Source organism: Sinohyriopsis cumingii, chromosome 11 (assembly GCF_028554795.1).
Source record: "Sinohyriopsis cumingii isolate HCF-2022 chromosome 11, ASM2855479v2, whole genome shotgun sequence".
Taxonomy (NCBI): Eukaryota; Metazoa; Mollusca; class Bivalvia; order Unionida; family Unionidae; genus Sinohyriopsis; species Sinohyriopsis cumingii.
In genome coordinates, this window is record NC_142971.1 from 94212142 (window position 1) to 94229658 (window position 17517).

Consider the following 17517-nt stretch of genomic DNA (forward strand, 5'->3'; position numbering starts at 1 on the left):
GATACACTATTTATACTCTTCAAAAGTCAGTATGGATATTCAGAATGAATGAGTAAAATGAATGAGCAGCAGCAGTGTGTGTGTGTGTGTGTGTGTGTGTGTGTGTGTGTGTGTGTGTGCAAGGGAGCCCTTATGAACAACTTCAGTTGCATCTCATGCACACATTAATAATTCCATTTGTTGTCAGATCCTTGTTTACGTGCGAAATTAAAAGATGACAGCAGACGACATATAGCCAATGTCCAGGCATTGCCCGAGAAACTTTTATGTGATAGAGATTTAGAGACGGGTTGGTACCGATTCATGTTAAACAACAAGTCCGCAGAGATTCCTACTGTGTGCCTACAGGTGAGTACGTCATGAGAAATATTCAGGTAGACCAACGACTGTTTATTATTTTCTGACATTAATGACCTTCCACGTCCAGTAATGTCAGAAAATAATATATAGAAATTTCCGAGAACAACTAATTGTTCTATTGTCTGGATAATGTACTAACAGTTTAAATGATGAAGTTTACCTTCTTAAAGCGAAGTATTGTCAGAACATTCGACCATGTTCAAAAGGGCCCGGTCATAGTTCTGGTTGAAGTAAACAAATTATTGTCTGAACTTTCCTAATGTCTTTTCCTTGGTCTCATTCAAAGATCTTGGTTCAAGAGGGTTAGAAAATATGCAGAAATGCTCCAAGTATTTTCAGTAAAAACTGAATTTCCGAAATCCACGGGAGCTAATTTTCAAACTGAGCTTTGTTTTCTTTTGTCTTCTCATATCGTAAACATGCAAAGGCATGGTAATGTAATATTTGCTACCTAGGAACGATATGTCAGATTATGATCCATTCAGTATGATGGGATGGAGTGGACGTTATAAGATATCTGGAATTTGCAGTGCTACCTGATCGCATATCCATAACAGATTTAGCTGGTATAAAAGTGTATGTATGTATGTGTGTATGTATGTATGTATGTATGTATGGATGTATGTATGTATGTATGGATGAATGGATGTATGTATGTATGTATGTATGTATGTATGTATGTATGTATGTATGGATGAATGGATGGATGGATGGATGGATGGATGTAGGTAGGTAGGTAGGTAGGTAGGTGCACGCGTAATAAATTGTATTCATTTATTTCACGTGTGTTATGTCTCAGTGTAAAGTTTGTTAGGAATTATAAATCAAATTCTACAATCCGTAATGCCTTCGACAAGCGCCTGAAATTCACGATGGCTTCATCTGGTCATTCGTTTTTCTTTTTCTTTTACAAAGTATATTGTATCTATTCTTTAACTTTGGTTGAAGGTTTCGCATCGATATTCGAAACGTTAAATGATTTCGATGAGTAGAAAATTGTCAAAGATGTTTTTTTGTGTGTGTTTCAAGAACGACCTATGTGGAACCCGCTTACCCTTAAGAATTGACCTAGACGGACAGGTGTTACCTGAGATGAACCAGACCATAGACGCTTTCGTCTGCTCTTCCTATAGCGTCCTCGGAATGTGGGACTGTTGTGTTCTCAGGCAGAGAACTCGAATAAAGAATTGTGGTGGCTTTTTGGTGTATTATCTTAAGCACAGTGACAGATGCCCGGTGTCTTATTGTGTACAAGGTGGGTAAGCAAAGGCAACATCAGCAATAGCGGTAGTAGTAGTAGTAGTAAAGTTGGTTGGTGGTGATACTGGTGGTATGTTTAACAGTGTGAGTAACAACAAGCATAACGAAGGAAAACTGGCGAGAAACAAAAATAAAAAATGGAGCAGTCGACAAGGACCTGCGCTTCAAATTTTTATCGCTTCGGTGCTTATAATATGTGCCGTGCTTGCATATGTATTGTCTACATCTGAGGGAAATAAATCGCATCGAAACACTTTTTAAAAAAGTAATTATATTGCAATAGGTAGTAACAGTCTACTGTAGACACTACTCACTCAAGGCCTAATGTTTATGAAGATCATGGAATCCAACATAATGCAGCATGTTCCTATGGTGTTTTTGGTAATTACTTCCATAACATTGCCCTCATCCACCTCACCTATATATCTCCAAATAGCTACTTTCCACTTCACCTCTATATCTCCAAATTGCTACTTTCCACTTCACCTCTATATCTCCAAATAACTTCTTTCCAACTTCCTCGCTTTAACATTATTTGTTCCTCGTGCACATCTGCAAACCACTTCAAATGTATTCGAGATGACAATCTCATTTTAATGATGTGGCACATGCTGAATGATATTATATAAGCGTCCAAAATCTGACAGTATTGTATAAATTGCAATTTTGACTTTACATCAGGTAGGTAGTTCTAATCACCCTCTCTTATTCGATAACATTTGTTCGAGTCCTGTCAATTATCGCACTTTTTGAAGAGAATTATAGCACATGATTTAAAATGTCTCCATTTTTGTTATATCGCTCATTAGTATCGTTTGGCATATCATTGGTCCATTTCATTTTTATAACAGTTCATGCCTACGACAGGATGTAGGCCCTTTTATGAAATCAGCCTATTTCAAGATAGCAGGGAGGAAAATAGTGTTTAATAGCCTTGAGCTATATTTCTTGGAGTTTCCATGTTGGTAATGCTGATGGCAATAATTGCATCACATCTGTATATGATGTGTCCATTTTGGTAATGCCGATGGCAATAATCAGATCTTATCACATCAGTATCTGTCTTCATGTTGGTAAAGCTTATGACAATAATCACATCGCAACCTTATAACTTTTCCATGTTGGTAATGCTGGCTGCAGTACTCATATCACATCTGTATTCTGTGTCCATGTTGTTAATCCTCATGACAATAATCGTATCACATCTGAATATCGTTAAAAATGTGAAAGAATATTTGCTATTGTCGCCATTCAATTACAGAATCAGGATTTGTTCCGACTGTATATATGAGAGCCGCGGGAGGAGAACCTGTAGCCGAACTCGAGCAAACGGATGTGCAAAACGATGAGCCTCAGCTACTAGTCAGTGTCTCGAATGTATATGATACTAACTCAACCTATAACACGATTCTGATGAGAGAAGGAAACTCTACTGATAACTACTCAGATGTAACAACCACTTCGATGAAAGCATGTACAAGTAAGCGATGCATGAAAGGGTACAGCTACAAAGGTCCAGTCTTCTCAATATTTACTTACCTTTTGTCTTATTCCAGATTGTGTCGTTAGGAAGTATTGGTTCATTTATAGACCTTGACAACTCAAAAACTTAAACTATTGGCTTTATCATCTCGTATAATTTAGATAGCTTTTCCTAAATCCTTTATTTCTTTCTTCTTCACCGATTTTACTGTTTCAAAATGTCCCTTGCATTCATTTTTGTTTGCCAAGGTTTCATTGTATTAACCCTATCTACACCTTGGCGAATCGATCAGATATTTGAATGCTTTGTCATAGCGACATCTATTGGATTTCATGAGTTGTATCTCTTTGTATATAATGTCTACTAACCGACAGCGTGTAACACCGGTGCATTGTTATTTTGTACATCGACCGAAAATGGTGGAAGCAATTGACTTCAAAACCATACTTTGTAAGTTTGACATCGAAAATATGGCTACGTATCAGTAAGAAGCCATTACAGGTGTATTTGAGGGAAAGGATACCTTTGTACAAACACGGACCGGCAGTGGAAAACTGCATATTTATCAGTTTATTCCATTTATGTGCTCCTTTTGTATTCATCATGTAGGAACAGTGTTCAAATCTGAACAACATGATTTTGATTGGATGCGGTTGCCTGCCGCCGCAACCAATAAAATTCAAAGACTCTAAGCACTGAATTATCTGATTTATCCGCCAAAGTATAAATAGGGCCAACACATCGGAACCTTGGCTAGTGAAGACGCCTTGCATTATGCATCTCCATGTCCAGTAATTAGCTAATAGACAACGAGAAAGCTATTATCGTTATAATAATATAGTATGTGTTGGTTTTAGGCTTACCTAAAAGGACACGTGCTACTATATTGTTAATAATAATATTAGAGGTTGTAGGGATTATTTAAAAAATGAGTCTTCAATACGAACAAGAACAACAAATAGTAGTTAAAATAGGCAGAGGACTCAAAATTTATTTTTCCTTCAGTACTAGGAAGATTTTGATAATTGTAATAATTTCAGTTAGCAAAAATATGGTGTTTTCAATGTCCACTAATATATTTCATATTTTTATGAAAGAAATTTCATCAGCAGAAACTTTTTAAAAAAAAAACTAGCTATATACTGGCATACCTGAATTGTAAGTAGCAAAATGCTATCTTGCTAGATCCAGTTTTGAACCCAGGCCTCGCATTGGAACTTTTATGTCCAGAGATTATAACAAATCATAATCCTCGACATTTGTTTTGGTAGCACTTGTTTTATGCTTATAATGAACAACCAGGGACGTAATTTTAATGTGAAAGTACAAAAGAGTGAATAAAAAGAATCATGTTCTTAGCTTTTGTCTTTTTCTTTAGTGCATGTAGGCATTTGTATACTCTTTACTACATTTCTGCATTTTTTATCTTTAGTACATGCATGCAGTTTTATAGTACATTTGAGTTGTTTTTGTTAAATCTATAGGACATGTATGCAGTTTTTTAATCATCTTTAGTGTATATCTGCAGTTTTGTTATCTTGTTTAGTACATAAACACAGTTTTTATTAATCTTCCTTAGTACATAGGCAGCTTTTTACCTTCTTCAGTACATGTAGGCAGTTTTTTAAAAAAAATCTTCTTTAGTACATGAACACAGTTTATTAAAATCTTTAGTACTTATAGACGGCATTTTATCTTCTTTAGTACATGTAAACAGCTTTTTTATCTTCTTTAGTACACGTACTCTGTGCATTTGTGTAAATTTACATTACAAAGCTACACGAGGAATGTTTCTTCGATTATAAAATGGGATCAAATAAAAAAAATACCTTTCTATGTTAGCATTTTTATGCATTTTTAAGATTTTCAATGGAGTGCACGTTTCCACTTAGATATCTACAAACTCAGATGTATAAAGTGTCGAATAATAATGATTTTAAAATCAGACGTTATTTAATAATTTCATACAGGGCACGAGCAGAAGCATTTACCTTTTTTAAGTCTACGAACAGCATTTTGAGAATATATCCAAGCAAAGTTTTTCGATGGTGATATTGCCAGTGTCTCTGTTTATAAATTGTTCTAACCATGCAAAGAGAAACAAATAACAAAACATGTGATAAATATGAATCAGTTAGCGAGGCCACAACACAAAAACACCACATATGCCCCCGTCCCCTCCCCATTTTCTCTCGTATAAGCTTCAATTTCTTAAACATTTCTTAACATATTAACGTCAACTCCAGAACGATTATTATAAGTTATTTTGGTTTATCATCTCATACAGTTCGAATCTGCCTGGTATTTTATTTAAAGTAAATTTCTACCTTTGAGGGAAAATTAAACTTTGCGTTTTTTTCTCTATGGGACAGATGATTTAAAATGTAGTGCTAATACAAGCGACGTTGCTTGGATTGCCTGTAAGGATAGACAGGGGTGTGGTAAGATGTGTGATGGTTTTCCAGACTGCTGCGACAATTCAGACGAGAATGGGTGTCCAGGTAAGTATCTACGTATTTATACTTTGTAATCAGTGTGTATGTCAGACAGGTAGCGCATCCATGTGCATGTCATCCGATACATTACTGACAGTTTATCAAATGAGAGCAAAGTGTTAATCGTTAAAATATTCAAAAATATTATATACAACGGTAGGTTACATGCAAATACAATATTATCAAGGATTTAATACTTGCAAAAACCGATAGAAACGTGAAGGAGTCTTTAGATTATAATGGTCAACCGCTGTTATTGTTCCTGCAGCAATTTCCCAAGAGAAAGCCCGGGTATGGAGGGGAGGGTATGTGATATTCAAATTGATGCGCACGATCTTGAATTATATACACTTTGCAAAAGCAAAATATGACAGGGACAAGAGGACAAAACGCGGTCAAGTGATGCTTTGCTGTAAATGTCTGATTTTTGGTGTTTTGAAGCAGTCTGTGTTTTGAACTTGTCTGGCGATTAAATAGAAACTGTATTTAGCATCGGTCAGATAAGATGCTAGAACTTTTTACAAACTATATTTTGTATGAAAATTGTTCTCAACACCAGCCAATATATATATATATATATATATATATATATATATATATATATATATATATATATATATATATATAGAGAGAGAGAGAGAGAGAGAGAGAGAGAGAGAGAGAGAGGGCAAATATTAAACAGTTTCCCAACGTTTGAAGCTAATCATGCTCTTTGTCAGAGGAAGAAACTTACATACACAAAACAAACACTGAACACAAACTCCAAGAGTAATTCTTGACTCCTACGGGCTTGAACGACGCGGGGGGGGGATCTACAAACACCACTTTAAAAATTGAATAAAGAAAGAAGGAATAATTGAAAAACGGCTTTAAAGCGAGTAAACTACACATGTATTTTGCGTTGCCATCACCACAACATAGCTGCCTAAGAAGCCAAAAATCTTATAGGATTTCCCAATGTTGTGTGCTAGGCAAGCTCTTGGGCAGGGAGAAGAAAGAAACCCGAACGGTTATTAGACAGTCAGACAGACAGTTCTGTTTTTTAACACCAGATCTTTAAAACCTTAATTACTTACATGATTTTATTTGCAAAAGAACAATTCAACTTATCAAATGAAGAAATCTGAAACAGAATGACAAATGAACATCAGAAGAATGTACTACAGTTATATTTCGATCTGAGACATTGATAATTTTTAAAGGAGGGACGCAGTGACGAAAGCATCGTTTCTCCACCTACAGTACTCGAGCAAATTAAGTAACACGTCAGCTAAGAAATGCATAGGTAATGTAGAACAGAAAACTGTTCCAATACCAATCAATCAATTCAAATATTTTATTAACGTCTTAGACTGCGCAGCCTATCATATATGTAACAGAGTGAAGTATTTGGAAACAATTCAAATATTATGGTCAAAGTACGCTTTAATGTAAATTCTCAGAATCATAAATAACATAAAATTATTGTATAAGAGGAAGAAAAAATTATTATTGTTCCTATTATTTAGCCCCTAAAAAGCATAAATATAAACTCTGAAAGCACAAAAACATACTTGTAGTGTTGCACCTGATAGTATACATCTCATTATTAATAAACTAATTACATTATATTGAATTATGCATAAAATTGCTTCTAACGGTAAATGCATAATTACCATATCTTCTGACAATAATGAAACCGCTCCGGTGGCCTAGTGGTTAGAGCGTCCGCCTCGGATGCGGGAGGTCGTGGGTTCGATCCCCGGCCGAGTCATACCAAAGACTTACAAAAATGGTACTAACAACTGCCTCGCTTGGCGCTCAGCATTAAGAGGTTAGTGTTAGGACTGGTCGGCCCGGTGTCAGGATAATGTGACTGGGTGGGACATCATGCTACATGTCTGCGGCATGATGCCCCAGTGCTAGACATCATTATAAACTGCCACATTGTAGACATCGTAGCGATATGACTGAAAAATTGTTAAAGCTACGTTAAAAATCCAAATCACATCACATCACATGACAATAATGATATATAATAACACAAACTAGGTTGTACATACTAGGTTTCGTATTCATATTTTTCTCCTCCTTCTCCTCTCTCTCTCTCTCTCACACAAACACACACGTCTTCATCAAATCCTCTTCTCATTCAGAGTACTTTTTTTTTATGAAATCAGAGTCATATCACAGCCATACTTCCGTATATCTGGACGGTTCGTAAGAGGGAGGCAACATTAGCTGCCATTGCAACACTCCTTTTGCACCATTTCGAACCGCTTACCTGATAAAACCTCAGTTTATAATAACGCAGAAATTACAGCCATACTCAAATTTGACTTGTCAACAATAAAGAACATTAATAAAGACACGCACATAAGCACATAGTCACACGCATATGACAATAAATAACGAAATCATGGCATAGAGAAGCAAGAACCATCCATGTAAAAAGCGAGTGAAATTAAAGAAGGGAAGAAAATTACTAGAGACCTAATTACATGTCTAAAATTAGACCTGGCATCTATATTGTAGGTGCACTGAAAAATAAATACTTTCGATGTAAGCTCAAAGAATGATTATGGCTTAATTGAACTTTCCTTTTATACTCTTATCAAAGTCTGACAAGGAGCAAGAAAATAGAGTTTTTAAAAGAAACTTAACTTGCATGGCTAGGGGCATAAATATGAACTTGAGGAAAGTAAATACAGTGGGTAACGCAAATGTGCAACAAGGGCGTGCTGTATAAACTGCGGGTTTTTACTCTAAACTTTGCATTATTTTGTCATTTTGTCTCGGTCACAGCGGTATCATACTTACAGCTCACTTAGAACTAGTTTTTGATCTTTGCAAAAGATGTGAGATAAAAAAATGCAAGTCCTGCCGTTAAATTGTACATCTTTCTTTGTCATGTTTTTATTCACTTTTAGTTTCTTTCATATTACACTGTTCTTTATTTATTACACTACTCGTGGAAACCATAGAAGTGGCATGCGTTATAAGAAGGACAGCGGTATACGGAGGGTCTTCATAGCGAGGGATTAATGTATGATAAGGTTACAGAACTAAAGGGTTGAAACAAACATCTCCGTGTACTGCTATGGACATTGATCTGAATGTTTGTAAATCAAATACAGTGAGACAAGCAAATGTACAACGAGAGTACTTAAATGCAGCTTTTTTTAATGTGTATCTTTGTAATATTTTGTCTAATCATTAGTTTTAGTTCGCTTCATCAGTCTTCTTGCATAGCTTCAGCATGTGTTTTCTTCTTTTTCTCCTTCCATTTCTTTATCTCCTTGTTATCTAGAGCTGGTAGTTTGCTCTGAAGGAAGAATGATGTGTCCAGACCGTTCCAGATGTTACATAATGTGTGACGGTATGCATGATTGCTCCGATGGATATGATGAACAATACTGCCGTAATTACATATATTTTGCACGATTATGTCGGATGCTTCAAAGGATAGTGGGGTGGGGTGGGGATGGAAATATGCAATGGACCACGTATGTAAATGACAATAACGGAACAAGAGATTTTTATCATTTATAACAGGTGTTCTAGTATTAGTTTAATATGCAAATAAAACAAAGAAAGAAAGAAGAAAAAGAAAAAAAGCCTCGTAATTGTGCGCTATGAGCACGTGTCCTTATATGCAGGTATCCTTTGAGACAGTTTTCAATCAGTGTATTGCATTGTAACAGATTATTATTAGCATTACCTATCACTGTATGCAGGTAAGGATATTTCCGGGTCACAAAATTTTGTCAAACTTGCAAAAGCTTCCTAAAGAACTGTATCGAGATGTTATTGGATTTCGGTGACCGTGACCTAATTTGCCATGATACTTAAAGCTCATGTGATACGAGAAGTGCTTTCACTAGATCTTGTCTAACTTGGGCGGAATCTTGTTTAGGATGATAAAGGTTTAAAGAAATTGTGAGGTTCTGATAACCTCAAGCTAATTTTGGAGGTTAGCTTGGATGAAAAAGTTATTATGTCACCAAACATACACCACGATAGTCGTTTTCAATAAATCTCAAACCGTGTTGTACCGCGTTTTGCCACACTTGCACGGAACCTTGCTTGTGAATATCTCAAGAACTGACCGGGTTAGGATCTTGAATTTATTTTCTCTTCGTCAGCATGAAACTTTTAAACTCTTCTGATATTGTACATATCACATATAGCTTGTCTCCATGATATCCTGGAAAATGCTTCCTAAATCTTGTCAAACTTGCATGGAAGTATTTTGGGGAGGACGATAAGAACTAATTGGAATTTTGTGACCTTGATCTTTTATTCAGTTTTCACCAAGGGACTTTGAAGTTATCATGATAATTTATATATTTGTTTTTAAATATATCACTGATGGGATACATAACGTTTATTAAAGTGATATTCAGTATTATGGAAAACAACTTTTTGTATGTTTAATGAAGTGATCTGACATCTGATTAGCTTCATACCATATCATGCAACTTTATGTAGAGGTTCTAATGAAACTGGGTATTTAGGCTTAGACGAATATTGTGAAGAAACATAAGAAGAAAAATGAAAATAGTCTAAATTTGGGAATTTTTATGAAGTGATACTCCATCTGATTGGTCGTTCTTCTTTTCACCATTCAGGTTTCGTTTATGAGTATTTTTCGGAACTCTGTGTGCAGCTTTAGATCCACGCGAGCTCTGACGACTTTGATAGTTGTCAAAATCGGTGTATATAAGAGGGTGATCTGGCCTCTTACTGGCTTGCATTTTACCACTCTACAAATATGTACTTGTGAATAGATTTCATTTTAATAACACTTTGTGTGTGTATGTATAGATCAACAAGCTCTTTGATAATGTCCTACAACGAGAGAATCGTAGCATATTTCCGACAGTCTTTGCTGATGAGATTATTGGTAGCTAAGCTCCTAATTTTACGAAACATTTAGAGGGCCATACTTATGTTTTATTTGTGTGGGGGGGAGGGGGTAGTTTAAATAAAATCTGGCAAATAATTCGTTAGAGCTGTCCTTTCCTTTTGTCACCAACGAATCTGGATCCTTCTATTCATTCACTCGATACTCCCTGTATGCATGTACTTAGAAAAAGATATCCGATTAGTTATCTCTCACAAGAAGCTATTAGATTAGTTTTCTGTCTTAAATGCACGAGTTTTTGTGTACTGATTGTAATAACCGTATACAATTGGAGCTCTTTCAATTAAAGGCGACTGCTGTTTGCATGCACATACAGTCTCCTTCAAGCAAATACATATTATATATCTAGTAATCTATATATATAAACTAGTGAGTATAATTCTCTCCTTTCTCTCTCTTTCTCTCTCTCTCATGAAGGAATGAACGAAATAGAAGCGTCAAAAGATCTCTCCAATTAACTGCGTACATTTGAAATATAAATGGACAGATTCTGAGTATTTAAACTTTATAATTTCTCTTTTTCCCATCCGCTTCAGATATTGAAAAGAATATGACTTTTAGTTCGACGCAACAGTTTTCTTTGCCACTGGTAACTTCAGCAGCAAATTTAGCATCTGCATTACAGGACAATGTAACAGTAAGAGATGTGATACATACTGATGCATTCATTAGTTCAACAAGAATGGTGTCACAAGTGGATGTTACTTACACGGTTGGTGCCCTAGAGTCTATATCGAACGTATTAAGTTCATGTGACACCTTGAGTTCGATTGTTTCATCGTGTTCATTAGTGGCTCAATCACATCAGTGGAAAGGGAGTTTATCAGATACAATAGAAAGTACACCTGATACATCGTCGGAAGAAATGATGCAAACTATAAGTAGTCCGTGGAATACTAAGAGTGCTGCATTAAGTTCATTCGTTCCAGATGTTACCTTTGAGTCCATTGTGCCAGGTCAGTTTGTACCGATTGTATACGAGTCCATGACACAAGAATTTTCAATTGTACTTGTAAGAACACCTCTTACCGAAATCGTCTCCGCTACTTCGTTTGTGACAAAAGGACTCAAAGACGTATCTGATGAGTCATTATCAACAATACATCTTGTCACATCCTTAGTCTCAACATCAGCGTTGGTAACCGCAACTGATTTTGCCAGTGCAGTCTCAGATGTGACAGGAACAAGTGCAAGTCTAAAGTCACTGCCAGCTGCAGCTTTTCAGTTGGTTACCGGTTCGTTAACAGTAGAATCAACAACATTGGCAGAGAAATCTACCAATGGTACATCTGTTACGTCACAACAGGGGCAGTTGTCCGTACAGCCTATTATAACTACCGCAAGAATTCCAAAAGACGACACAACGGTTGTTTTGACATTTCCTGTGCAAGGTAGGGTTGTGGTAAGTGTATGATTTTTTTTCCATGTGTACTATTTAATTGTTGGCAATATATTTTAATATTTAATAGAATGAACCTAAGCTTGATCAAATACTATGGAGTCTTACTTGTGCAACATTCAGCAACAGTTTGAGACTAAATTCTTCGATAAATTGTTCTTTCTTCTCCCCCAGAAAACTTTGTAATCTACATCTGCCATTATTTTGACCCTGTTATAGGAACTTTATCGGACTATCTTTTCCATAGCACTTTACCTACATGATTTAAAATTTTACACTAAATATCTTTTAAATAAATTTTCGAATGTGCACTTCTTTGAGACTATGAGGCAAATTGTTGATTTCAAAGCCGGAGGGTCGGATGTCAAGTATGTTCTAGATGTTTCATGGGCATTAACTATTTTTAATAAATTTGGGGGCCCCGAGTAGCCGAGTGGTCTAAAGAGCTCACTGTTCCTGATCACTGCCATCTCACCTCTGTCTGTGTGGGTTCGAGTCCAAGGCTCGGCTAGCGTGGATACGTGGGAAAGCCTGCCAGTAGATTCTCGTGGGTCGGTGGTTCTTCCCTGGGTTTCCCAGGGTTCTTCCTCCACCAGTTATACTGGCCGCCATGTATAGCCTATCTTGTGCTGAAAAATGGCGTTAAACCCTAGAACAACAACAACAACATAATAAATTTGGGGTATGCACCATTTGTTTGTACCTTTCTATTTTACCGATTTATTAGATTTTCGTGATTACTTGCTTGATTATGGGAAGTCAATATTTGGGGAAATATAGTCCCCAGTCCAAATAATTAGTCAATTTCTAGGGGCAAACGCCACATAGTGTAGCGTTGATGAAGTTTCATGATAGTATGGTTTAATTTCTTGGTAAGTTCAGGCCAGAGCCGCATAAATGTCCATGTCGCCAATTAAGCCCTATTAAAATCTAATTGTGTGGATTTATTGTGTGTCTCCATGTGAAGTATTTGTGATAGGGACTGATAAATTTACAAAGAAATAATCGAAAAGGGACTGTTCTGTTATATGGAGACGCCTTTTATTGTTTCTATGATGGTAAATGTGGTGTATAGTTACAAGCGAAATGAGGCTTAAAATCATCATTTAACTGACCTAGAGTAGAGTAGGAAAAATAGTTTACTGTCTTTGGTGTTTGAGTTGTATATTTTCACGGCGTGAAATACTGGCGCTACGTTACGGATATGTAATATCGAGAAACCATGCAGTTGTGAGGTTGGCATGCAATTATGAAGTTCTGATATAAATGTGTAGTTGTGATATATGTGGTTATGCATTGATTAGAGAAAATGTACGCATAGTTTGGACGCGTTGGAATTTCCAGTACACAACGATTGTTGTCGATAAGTCCTTGGAATTAAGGGAAAACTTGTGACTTCTAGCAGGATTCTTCTTCTTCTTCTTCTTTTCTTCTTTTGGTTTAACGCCATTTTTCAGCACACGAAAGGCTATAGATGGCGGCCAGTATAATTGGTGGAGGAAGAACCCTGGAAAACCCCGGGAAGAACCACCGACCCACGAGAAGCTACTGGCAGGCTTTCTCACATACCAACGTTAGCCGAGCCTGAGACTCGAACTCACGCAGACAGAGGTCTAGCAGGATTCACTTCAGGGTTGGGTTAGCTCTATAAAGAGACCCCGTTGGCTTATTACACCATCCACGTCTAAACAGTTGATCGAACTTCACTTGCATGCCAAAATTACGATTTATTATAAGTAGAGTTGGATGCGTACCAGACCAGGCCGGGTTTTGCACTACCTGGAAATGTCAGGCTCGGACGGGTTTTAAAATAAAAACTTCATTATGCCAGCTTGAGTTCCCACTCCCCTGTCTTTCTGGAAGTCAGTAATAACATTTTTAATAGTTTTGTTGTTGAAAAAATTATGGGGGTTGGGGGATAAAGCAAAATAAGAGTGGACAAACCTGACACAGTAAAAACCAACCCGATCGGGTAGTTCCCAGCCTGATAGCCTGACCGAGTACCGGCAAATTTCCTTACATGTCCATCCCTAATTAAAAATGTAAAACTGGAATTGTTTTCTAAATAATAAAAAAATTATGAGCTATGCTATACAATATTCGAAGGTTTGCGGTCAGGAACATCAAACCAAAAGTTGTAGTAAAGAAAAAGAGAGTACCTGCGATTTGTCAAGCCTTCTACACTACATAGTTTCATCAATCCTTCGCCGTGTCTATTCTGAAGACTAAATGTTAGCCTCGTTTGGGGGACGTTTATGAAGAAGACAATTATCACCGAAACAGTCTAGTCAGACTTTAAGGTGTAATATACCATGTGTATAAAATACATTAGGAGAACCGAGCATAAATATTTCCAGATATAAAAACAGTTTCTATAAACCTTTAGGTCAGTGTATGATTGCCCATTTGTTAGCAGAAAATAAACCTGCGAATTTCGCGGTTATTTTTTTTGTGTGTGTTGTACAATTCGAATGTTATGCTTCATTGGTTCAACGAGCTTTGAGATTATACTGTATTGATGAAATAATGATACAAGCATGTGGTAAAAATATATTGCCTACTGTAATTTGGCAGTATGTGTGTGCGCGTGTGTGTGTGTGTGCGTGATTTGGATTTTTAACGTAGTTTTAAACATTGTTCACTCATTTCGATACGATGTCTGCAGTGTGGCAGTTTATAATGATATCAAGCACATGAGCATCATGCCGCACACATGTGGCATCATGTTCCACCCATTCACACTATCCTGACACCAGACCGACCAGTCCTCTTAATTCTGAGAACCAATCGAGGCAGCTGCTAGTACCATTTTCATAATTCTTTGGTATAATTTGGCCATATTGATACAAGCCTGTGGTAAAGATATGATGCCCACTATAATTGGTAACAAAGATACAGGCACAGTGTAGTTCTTGTTTATTAGTTCCATTTGCACCATTGTTAACGCATGTCTGATCTTCAGTTCTGGAGCAATCAAAGGCATCTGGCGCCCATCAATAGCATTATTCAGTTTCGTTCGGGTACTGTTATGTATATTTGATTTAATTTATATTTGATTTAATTCAATTGTTTGTTTGCTGCTCTTAATTTTTTAATATTTCATTACATGCTATTGTAATGTAACTTTATTTACTGGATTTGAGAATGTTCAGAAATTCAGTTCAGTTCTGTTTGACCTGACTGTTTATATATACTAATAATAGCAACTTTGTATCTAATGCTAACCTAGTTTCTGACCTTGATTCGGGACCAGTAAGAGTTGTAGTAAACAACTTTTGTTAATTTTGTAAAATTCTTTCTAAGAGTAAGATTCATAAAGTGGATTCGAGGTCATATATGGAGCTCATGACAAATACCATGTATCAATTAGTTTTTTCCAGAGGCATCTGTTTTGTGTTGTAGCTAGATTTGCTATATTGATGTTTTGAGAAAGATTAGTGATTAGTACCTTAACACTTGAAGACTCAAAGTGTTTTATACTGTGACCAGTTTTGGGGCTAATTTTTTTGTTTAATTTAATTTATATGAATTACAAGTTTGTTTTCCCTTGAAATACTAGTGATGTAAATTAATTCTTGGACAAGGACAGTTACTGAAGTTTACACAGAATTCAAAAACTGGAATATTATTTTCTGTTATTCAACAAAGAACTGTTGACACATCAGTACGACGCTGACCAAAGAATAATTCGTCACCTTCCATTTTGGATTTCATCGGGATTCGAACTCAGTTTCATTAGGACTTTTTATTACTAGGACTTCTACTTTTTAATTCTTGGATTATTTTTGGATTTGTCTTCACTCTTTTCTTGTTACGTTTTGTAAGAGCCTAAACACATAAGAGTTACCTTCTGCTAAAATACGTCACTATCTAAGTCATCAAGATTTAACAAGGTACTTTAAGAAGTATGGGTCATTTTGGCTGTGTACTACATGATGGGAGCAAATGTGAAGCTTGGCCCGTTGACAATTCTACTACAGGGATGGCTTAAATGGGGCATAGGGGTCACGTGCCCTAGCCCTCCCAGTTATGAGGGCACCCTTGGTTGCAGTGGATAGAGCTGGATGTGTTTAAATACACCACTTATAGGTCTCAACCATCTAATACATAGCCTACTATAGTTATAATAATATAGACGTATGAAGGTCAGCTTAAGAATTGCTTTCAGAGTAAATTTGTAACTTTGTAGATCTGTAAGCTACCTCCCATTAAGTGCCCCCCCCCCCCTTAATCCGGTTTTCCACTACCACGTACATTTTCCCCGAATATCACATTAAGGATGCATACAACGTTGGATTTTATGAGTCATTAAAATGTTTTTAATTTTGTACATTAGATTTCTTAAAATCAGTTGTTCATACGACGTAAAATGATATAAACGCCACCCTGTCAAACGTATGATGGTTGTATCATTTACGTTTGCCTTTCTCGGTGCTCTTGTTTGCTATATGACACACAATAACATTAGTATTTGCACACAAGGTAAACGAGATTATTCTTAAGTCACATTAGGTTCACCATTAAAACGTATGTATATTTGTTAAGATGTCTTCAAAATCAATGTGTAATTTCGTGTGACAGAATCAGACCGACTTTGAGGAGAGGTTACGCAAGGCAATGGCTAAGGTACTAAACGTTTACTTGAGTGGTGGGCTGAATCGGACCAAACGAGAGATGGACATGAGCACCTTGGAACCTTCACCTGAGAGAGTGTATAAAGCAGAGGACATTGTGGTGTCCACTTTAGAGAAAACGACTGAGCATCTTAAAGTGACCTTGCAAGTCCGTGCTTTATCTGATAGTAAGCATCATTTCATTTCCTCAAATAACCACCGGTATGTTTTTTTTTCTTTTGTTTTGTTTGTTTTTTTAGATCATTGCAAAATCTCGCGCTTCATGTATTTGCAGCGATTGGTTGGTTTTGACAGTGACCTGAGGAAAGAACTGATTTTCTTTAAAAACTAAATCGAATGAGTTCGATTCTTTGTTTGCTAGACTTTTGTCCAATACTGGTATTTTTGGTGTCATTCGGAAGAGAAAGGAATAAAATCTGTCGTTGTGTCAATGTTGCTTGAACTCCATAGGCTAAATTTTTGTGGCTAATTCTAAATAATCGAATTCCATTTAACATCTCTGAATGCTGGAGTTATTCTGATTTCAGGTTATCACAAACCATAGCTAATGACGATCAGCTAGCTGAACCTGTTAGACAAAGACTTAAAAGTATAGCAAGAACCCGTCTCAAATACCTCAGCTATAAACTTTTTAAATATTGGCCTAGGTGGCGCTCTACAGTTTCTTTTTTTCATTTAGAATTTTAAAGAAAAAGAATTCCCCCGGCTTTCCTCACTGGTTATACTGACTATGTAAAAAGACCTTGTATATCTTAGATATAGTTTGAAAAACCTATAATTCCCTTTATTTTGGTGTATGATTGATGGGTGTAGTATGTGTTACAGAGTATACAGCTTGGCCTTACCCAAGATGTGCATCTTTTCAAAAAGGTGCTACCTCCACTTGGCAATTTTCACTTTCTGAAACTTCAGAGGTAAATTGTATTAAAAAAAAGAGCCGATAACATTTTTACATTTTACATATTTGGCAATTCATTCAT

At 36.4% G+C, this 17517-nt stretch overlaps 1 protein-coding gene across 5 annotated transcripts in view; it reads left to right on the forward strand.

Moving 5' to 3' along the window:
- The window catches only part of LOC149789028 (uncharacterized), a 46392-nt gene that overhangs the window by 13734 nt on the left and 15141 nt on the right, over positions 1-17517 (forward strand). For 3 of the 5 annotated variants that reach the window (XR_016424288.1, XM_089975196.1, XM_089975197.1), the window contains exons 3-9: positions 188-348; positions 1390-1615; positions 2882-3100; positions 5476-5604; positions 8888-8998; positions 11041-11906; positions 16485-16704. Coding sequence is in view for 4 of the 5 variants with exons in the window: in XM_089975196.1 (XP_089831322.1) it covers positions 188-348; positions 1390-1615; positions 2882-3100; positions 5476-5604; positions 8888-8998; positions 11041-11906; positions 16485-16704 (1932 nt within the window). In the remaining variant the exon portion in view is untranslated. The remainder of the gene's footprint in view (positions 1-187; positions 349-1389; positions 1616-2881; positions 3101-5475; positions 5605-8887; positions 8999-11040; positions 11907-16484; positions 16705-17517) is intronic. The other 2 variants (XM_089975198.1, XM_089975199.1) reach the window with 2 other exon arrangements.